Here is a 7,289-nt window from a genome sequence, read left to right as displayed (position 1 = left end):
TAATTGCTTGTCAACCATTTATGAACATGGACTTAATGTGAACAATGGGAGTGATTTAGATCGGACAAAGTAGCTGATGAGGAATCTGAAATAGCAAATGATATATTGTTCAAATGCTGAAACAAGACCAAAAAAACAAAAAACAGAATTTGATTTAGGGCCTTCGGTACATCCTCGATCAATTCTACCTTGCATTTGTATGATTTCCACTGGCAGAAAGAAAGACCAACGTGCATAACAGGTTTCGTAGCACATGATAGCAAAACACTGACAGCTTAATTCTTTGTAAAGACATTGAAAGTAATAAGAATCAGTTTTGAATGTAAAGATCAGTTTAAATGTCTGTTAGGGGGGTTGGTTCTTGGTCAGCTGATTCTGTTCTAAAGAAAAACCCCCGGTAAGTAGATTTGGGTGGGGCATTGCAGACCTATGTTTGGGGACATGCAGGTAACATGCTTGGAATGCCTTCTTGCTCTGTGTGTCCAATAGTTGCAGGCTTTTGATCTTCCAAACAGTGCCTGTGGCTGTTTTTAAAACTCTTTCTTCATCCATGGATTCCTTCGCAAGTTACGTAGGCAACACTATGCTTTTTGAGTTGCATGCAAGGATTTTGGGGTTAAAACTCATTCTGCATCCATGGATTCCTTCACAAGTTACATAGGCAACACTATGATGGTTGAGTTGCATGCAAGGTTTATGGGGTTACAGATGCTCTACGTGTATTAGATTTCAATTGTCTGTAAATGGTTGCTACATTTTCCTCTATTTGACGGTTGTACGAGTTCAGTGCTTAGCATGCCTCTCTGTCCTGTTTGACGGTTGTACGAGTTTAGTGCCTAGTATACCTCTTTGTCCTGTTGATTATTCCTGTTGGTGAATACTTTCCAAGCGATTGTATGGTATGTAACATTTCAGCTCTAGGCTAGGGAGTGAGCAATGTGAGAGTTTCCCCTCATGATAGCAGGCCGTTCTCATACCATTCCTTTATGGTTGCCCGCAATGTATGATTAGGAATTAGATTTTTGTGGCTGAGTGTCAAATTTGTCATCGGGGAGGTGTCGTGTCCCTGAAGCCACGCCTTAACAGCATCGTGCTCATAAGTAAAACCATCAGCTGCCATGTGTGGGCTCTCCATGATTTCCTGTTTTAATGCCATATTGCACATTCAGAAACTTGTTTTTGTCAAATTTTCAGTAAATCAAGAGACAAAGACCTAGCATGTGGAAGCTCATTGCTGACAAGCGGAAGAGTAAAAGCACCTGTGAGATAGGGCAGAAGAAAAAACTTGGAATAATGGGCTTCTGCTTGGAGGAAGGTAGCCTTGTGAGCCCCATGCTTACTGCAGCCATGCCTGCAACACTTTGAATTCTTTCCAAGTCAGGAAGTATCTTGGTTTCTAGATTGGGTCGATGTCTTCTTCTCGGCTCAGCACACTGCATGCTCAAGCAAGCTAGAACCATTGCTTCTGATAGAGGCCAATCACCAGCTGACTTGTCAAGGACATCCTCAATATGTCCGCTATCCACTGCCTCTTCCACCAGATCAGCAACTCCAATGGCTGGCCTGCCCGTCAGTAGCTGCAACATGATAATACCCAGAGAGTAGACGTCAGTTTCACGGCTTACAACCCCTGTGCGTTGATAGTCTGGATCGATGTAGGCGATGGTTCCCACAAGTGTGCTTTCTTTGTACATTGCTAGACTGTTGGGTACTAGTTTAGCAAGACCCGCATCACCAATTTTACTGACAAAGTGGTGATCGAGTAATATGTTGCCAGGTTTGAGATTCCGATGGACTATAGGCTGAGGGCGTGAATGAATGAACAGCAATGCTGTGGCAACGTCCAAACAGATTCTGAACCTGACATACCAGGGCAAGGGAGGAGTTCCATCCTTGCAATTCAGACGGTCCTCAAGGCTACCATTCGCCATGTACTCATACACGATACAGCTTTTTTCAGGACAAGCCCCAAGCAACATTACCATATGTGGGTGATGAATACGACTCAGAAACTCTACCTGAAATGCATTAAACGCAGACAAGTTCAAAACTGTACTCCTTGATTCAGAAACATGCATGTGAGTGATGTAAATGTTTACCTCTTTTTGGAAATCGGCATGCCCTTCTGAGCCTTGTCTAGCTAAAACCTTGATTGCAACAGTAGTATTGTACAATTTTCCCTTATAAACTGGTCCATATCCGCCTTCTCCCAGTTTATTGTCCTCGGAAAAATGATTTGTAGCGGTCTGCAGCTCATGGAAGCTGTATTCTGAGAATTTCTGCTGTTCTTTCCGCAAGGCCATGACTGCATCCAGTTTTGCAATAGCCTCTTGGGAAGCCTTCTCCTCTGCTTCTTTTCTAAGTAAGCTTTCCGACTCCAGCTTTTTGGTTACCTCTTCAAGCTTCATAAGCGTTTCCTCAGATCTCCTCCTTTCTGCTTCTGCTTGCTGCTTTGCAAAGTTTGCCTCAACTGCATAGTTGTCAATCATCCTCTTCAGATTCTCAAGCTCTGCTCGAGTTTCTTGATTCTTTTGGGCCTCCTCATCTATCCTTTTTTGTAGTGTCTCTTGATCTTTGAGAACGGCTATTGCTTCCTCATACCGCTTCGATTCTGTTGCGGCTTTCTGGGTTGCAGCGCTTACTTCTTTCAAAGCTTCATCCCGCTCTGCAAGCTGCAGAAACAATATGTTAGTTTTATTGAAAGAAAGTTACTCAAAAAATTGGTTGAACAAGTTATGTACAAGCAGCACCATTTTCTTGGCAAAAGCAATCACTTCTTCAGTCTTCCTGAAATTGATTGCTTGCCTCTGTGCTTCTCTCTGTGCCAATCCTGCAGATTGCTTGGCTTCTTTCAACAAGAAATCAAAATCAGAAGCCAGTTGACCCTGCATTCACACCATGCCCCAATCAGAGCACGTCTAGACGCTTCCTTCTCTGCATATCATGTTGCCAAACGTTCAACAATGTTGAAATAGTCAAGTACGGGAATTCGAAAGGATTATACTTGCAAAGCAAGTGCATAGCTTTGCACTTGTGCTGCAAATACAGGGGTGCCAAGTCAGTGCTGCCTTTGGCAAGACAGGCTTTTGGTTGTCAACAATGGGCACCCTTGCTTTTTTGAAGCACAAGAAGTTTAAAATTGTCATCAAAGCTGTGGATTAGTTTGCACATTAAGTTTTTGAAATTCTACCAAAACATGTCGAGTTAGAAATTTATAAGGTTTTTGTTTGGCAAGCAACAGCTTGTAGAGGATCCATGAACATCAGGAAGGGGGGTAGGTTGGCTTAAACAATCTCTTCCTTGCATTGCATTTTTCGACGGGCTGGAAAAGCAGTAACTTAAATTTTGGCATTCAACACCATTCTGCCAACAACATGTGTATTGACAAAGTTCTTTGGAATCTTCTTTAAATGTAGAAGCTTTGCTTATGCTTATTTAGGCCTTTCTTGCAGGTTATATTGAACTTCCTTCTTGACCATCGCGAGCAATCCTTGGAACCTTCACCAGTACAAGGCGTAAAATTTTCCAAGTATCTGTAAGGTGAGGGAGCTAGCCTAAATCACTAACTGATGAAGCTAGCCTATGAAAGGGGTGTGACACATTTTTCCAGCATTTTAGAAATGCAGGCCTGCAGAAAATAGCATTCACATGTTTCATAAAAGTAGGCCGGCAAATACCGCCGACTTCGTCGACCTAATGCATGATTGGAGATCCTTTTAAACGACCTTCTTAAGTTTACATCCTCTTGAGTCATGCAAGATATGCAAGACAAAAATTTAACTTCAACCAGAGCCTAAGATGTGACCATTTTTACCTCATTGTTGGAAAATGCCATGGTTGAGCTAACATCCCTCTGTTCCGATGCTTGGAGTGGCCTTTGTCCTGATGATCCTTCACTGATGCTCAAACTAGTAGACCTTTCAATGTCAGTGTTAATTTGGGAAAGACCATCAAAATTCGGATACAAAGTTATTTCAGAGTCATCCATAGTCATGTAAATGCTAGCCACTGATGATAGCGAATCTCCAGAGCCCCTTGGATGCTCTGCTGGGGTGATGAATTCCTGCACTTCAGCACTAGCATCAGGGTTATTGTCGTTGGCAGATTGTGAGTCACGTGCCGGTGTGGATGCGTGGCTTCGATTGAAGCTGAGACTGAATTGAGTGTTGGTGTAATCGGGTGAACTCCAAGGTTGGCGATAGTTTGTGGCCGATTCAGATTCAGGTGACCTGCCTTGGCGGTAGCTTGTGGCTGATTCCGATTCAGGTGACCTGCCTTGGTGGTAGCTTGTGGCTGATTCTGATTCAGGTGACCTGCCTTGACGGTAGCTTGTGGCTGATTCCGATTCAGGTGACCTGCCTCGTGTCGGGCTTGAATGCGTCCTCAACATTGATGGGAAAGCCGGACTCTCATCTCCACAACCGTTACCATTCTGTGAAAGCAAAAATCTATTAGAGCCTTCTGAAAAATCCACTGATGAGCTTTGCGAATGTCTGACATTGCTGTCATCGTCCTTGACCACAGACCACAAGCTTCTCTCCTCCTCATCAATGTGTCCACTTGTTCTTGCTTCATCTGCAAAAAGCTCCCACTAATTCAATACACTCTTAAGGTACTTTCAAGGGACATTTGAAGATCGACTTGTCGAGATACCTTGATTTGTGTCAGCACTCGAAGCACTGGTCTCACTTATTTCTGAGGTACTGACATCAGTTGCGGCTGAATTAGACGAGCGTGTGCTGGAGGGCATTATGTGTGTTTGTGTCGCATCCTTTATAGAATACAGTTTTCCTTTGCATACAACCATCACCGTGCAAAACTTAGGAGCATGTTTGGATGTGGAAGTTGGAATATCCTTTTTTAGAGCTCTGCAAAGTCACACAAAAGCTTTTACTTAACTGTGAATTTCCATAAAATTACCCCTTTTCTTTCCAAATTGGATTTAAATACCCCTCATGTTAAGAAATTCCAGTGAATTTATGCACTTTATTTGTATTTCAAACCCCTGCTAATGAATGCACGTGGTATACTTACATATAGGGGGGTGGACTCCCCTGTTTGCTCTGATGCTTACCTCGTTAGAGCATTTTGTTGAGATTTTCCAAGAATCAGGTTTGTGATCCCAAGCTTATAGATTTGATCCACCAGTCCGTTCTGGACAGTACTGTGCTCTATGTAATAAGCTTCCGCCCTGATCTGTTGTCAAAATCGCAAAGTCACATTTTCACCGTCAGTCCATTCCGATGCCAGACATGCATAGTACGGAGTTCAACAGAATGAGTGACATTACTTAATCAGCATACCTTCCTTTTCTCACTTAAAAATTTGCATTCCTTCATGATCTTCTCCATCTCTTGAAAAAGCTGTTCTTTGTATTTTCTGACCGTCTCCGGACTCATGTTTTCTATTGGGTATTTGCCTCCAACTGAAAATGGAAACTAGGAGGCTTAACAAGATTTGAAACATCTGGTCTTCTTATGGTTGCTACTAATCACTCATGAGTAAGTTTTGAGGTCATTGCATTGAAAATACCATGACCTCGTGCAAAAATGTGTTGTAATTAATAGTAAGACCAGTAAGGTTGGTTGTGACTCATGCGATGAGGCACCAACTATAGATTAATAGACCTTATGCCGTTTGATGCAACTCTGTAGCGCTTGAGCAATGAATCAAAAAAGTAGATGTTGTCTCTATCTCCAGAGTATTGTCCTCCTCTTAACTCCATCTCTATCACATGATAATGATGATGATGTATTAATATAATGTCTTAATCACGTACTAAGACTACTTTTCGTCGATAATTAGGTATATACATACTTCATGTACATTTATCCAAGAAAGTTATGTATATTGCAAGCAATTTTTGAGACCATTCAGCATTTAGCAGACTTACTTCCATTGGGTATGGACCGCAGTGGTGTTTGCACATGCAGGAGGCACACCAATGCCTGCGGTGGTATCGCCTTGTCCAGAGCCCATTTTAGGGCTTGCCTTGCACTCTGGCCTTTGTTGATGGCAATGCCGAATCGAGGGGCTTCTGCCATGGTTGCATCTCCATCTACTTCCTCTTTAATTTCCGCCAATATCTGCATTGCTTCTCTTGTTTGGGGCTAAATGGGTTGCTCTTGCAATGAAGATTATTATGTGGGTGATTTGGGCAATGGGCTCATGAAACAGAATCTGTGCTATTTTATGTTAGCCTACTGAAAAGGGGAATGTGGGTACTATTTGGTACGTAAGAGACTTGTGTGGGTGTTTGGGCAAATGCATGTTTGATGATGATAAGTGGATTGAGTTTAGCTGCAGAGAGACCGGGAGAAGCGGCTTAACAACAAAGTGACGGGCTATTTGTTTACAAGGCGAAATCTGCAGAGACGAGCTTCGAATGCGGGTCATTGACAACGGAGGGCGGGCCCGTGTGTGTGTGTGTGTGATACTGTCTGTGTGTGAGTGAGCGCGTGTACATGTGTGTGCACGCACAACCCACCATCGCGGAAAGTCAAAGTGTCTCCAAAGGGCAGCTTCCCAGAATGAAGGTCCCTCTAGGCGCCGCTCCCGAACGACTCCAGCTTCCAAGTTCTAAAATTTGCAATTGTTGCTGTTTCCATGCAGAAAAGCTCATCTTTGTAGGGAACCAATCCTTCATGCAAAAAATAATAGATTTCGCTTACATTTTCCCTATAGTTTGGATTATTCCAAAGTTTCATTCTATGCTTTCAGCTGAATTTTTATTCCTTATTATTTTTGAAGCCTTGCATTTATGGATAATGGGACCGCCATGCTATTTTGAAGCCATGGGAGCACAAGGGATCATCCAAGCATCTTGCTTGGGTTCCATATGGCAATCAATCCTAAGAGCCCCTTTAGATGCCATAATCAGTGATCTTCTTTGTGACCTACATATATGACTTCTCAAGAAGACCAAACTAACTCATTGGAGAACCACATAACAAGAAGTGTAGGCCCTAGAAGCTCATTTCGACGCACACATCGAAGACACTCACATTGTCTATCTAAGCAGAGGGTGTCTAAAATTTTCACGTGCATTCGGTGCTAGAAGAAATTCATTTTCTTAACCATACACAATTCCAATGTATGATTTTTTTTCACAAGGAAATTTTAAAAGTTTGAGCTACTTTTAACTATTTCTACAATTTTCCTCAAAATCCGAGGTAGATTTTTTTCTTTAACTCTTGCTCTTCATCTTCCTTCATTCTTGAATCTTGGCACGATTGTAAGTTGAGACACACTTCTTCTTATGTAAAATTGGTATAATTTTACCGGTTTTC

The 7,289-nt window shown here is 42.4% G+C and overlaps 1 protein-coding gene across 2 annotated transcripts; it reads right to left on the bottom strand.

The window, feature by feature from the left end:
- Nucleotides 1-322: 322 nt before the first annotated feature.
- On the bottom strand, nucleotides 323-6,591 carry LOC147438702 (U-box domain-containing protein 52-like). 2 transcript variants are annotated; one of them, XM_086484181.1, is made up of 9 exons: nucleotides 5,894-6,591; nucleotides 5,304-5,425; nucleotides 5,075-5,196; nucleotides 4,654-4,868; nucleotides 3,815-4,575; nucleotides 2,751-2,885; nucleotides 2,100-2,672; nucleotides 1,260-2,018; nucleotides 323-1,141 (listed from the first exon to the last, which is right to left on the bottom strand). In XM_086484181.1, exons 1-9 carry the CDS (start codon nucleotides 6,090-6,092, stop codon nucleotides 953-955), a joined length of 3,075 nt encoding a protein of 1,024 aa, XP_086340307.1. In that variant the 5' UTR covers nucleotides 6,093-6,591; the 3' UTR covers nucleotides 323-952. The 2 variants fall into 2 exon arrangements, with proteins under 2 accessions (XP_086340307.1, XP_086340306.1); XM_086484180.1 differs by lacking the exon at nucleotides 2,751-2,885 and having other exon boundaries at nucleotides 1,134-2,018.
- Nucleotides 6,592-7,289: the final 698 nt, after the last annotated feature.

This window comes from Adiantum capillus-veneris, chromosome 16, assembly GCF_014529385.1.
Source record: "Adiantum capillus-veneris isolate H3 chromosome 16, ASM1452938v2, whole genome shotgun sequence".
NCBI classification, from domain to species: domain Eukaryota; kingdom Viridiplantae; phylum Streptophyta; class Polypodiopsida; order Polypodiales; family Pteridaceae; genus Adiantum; species Adiantum capillus-veneris.
The sequence above is the reverse complement of the archived record's forward strand: the minus strand, read 5'-3'. Positions and strand labels throughout refer to the sequence as shown.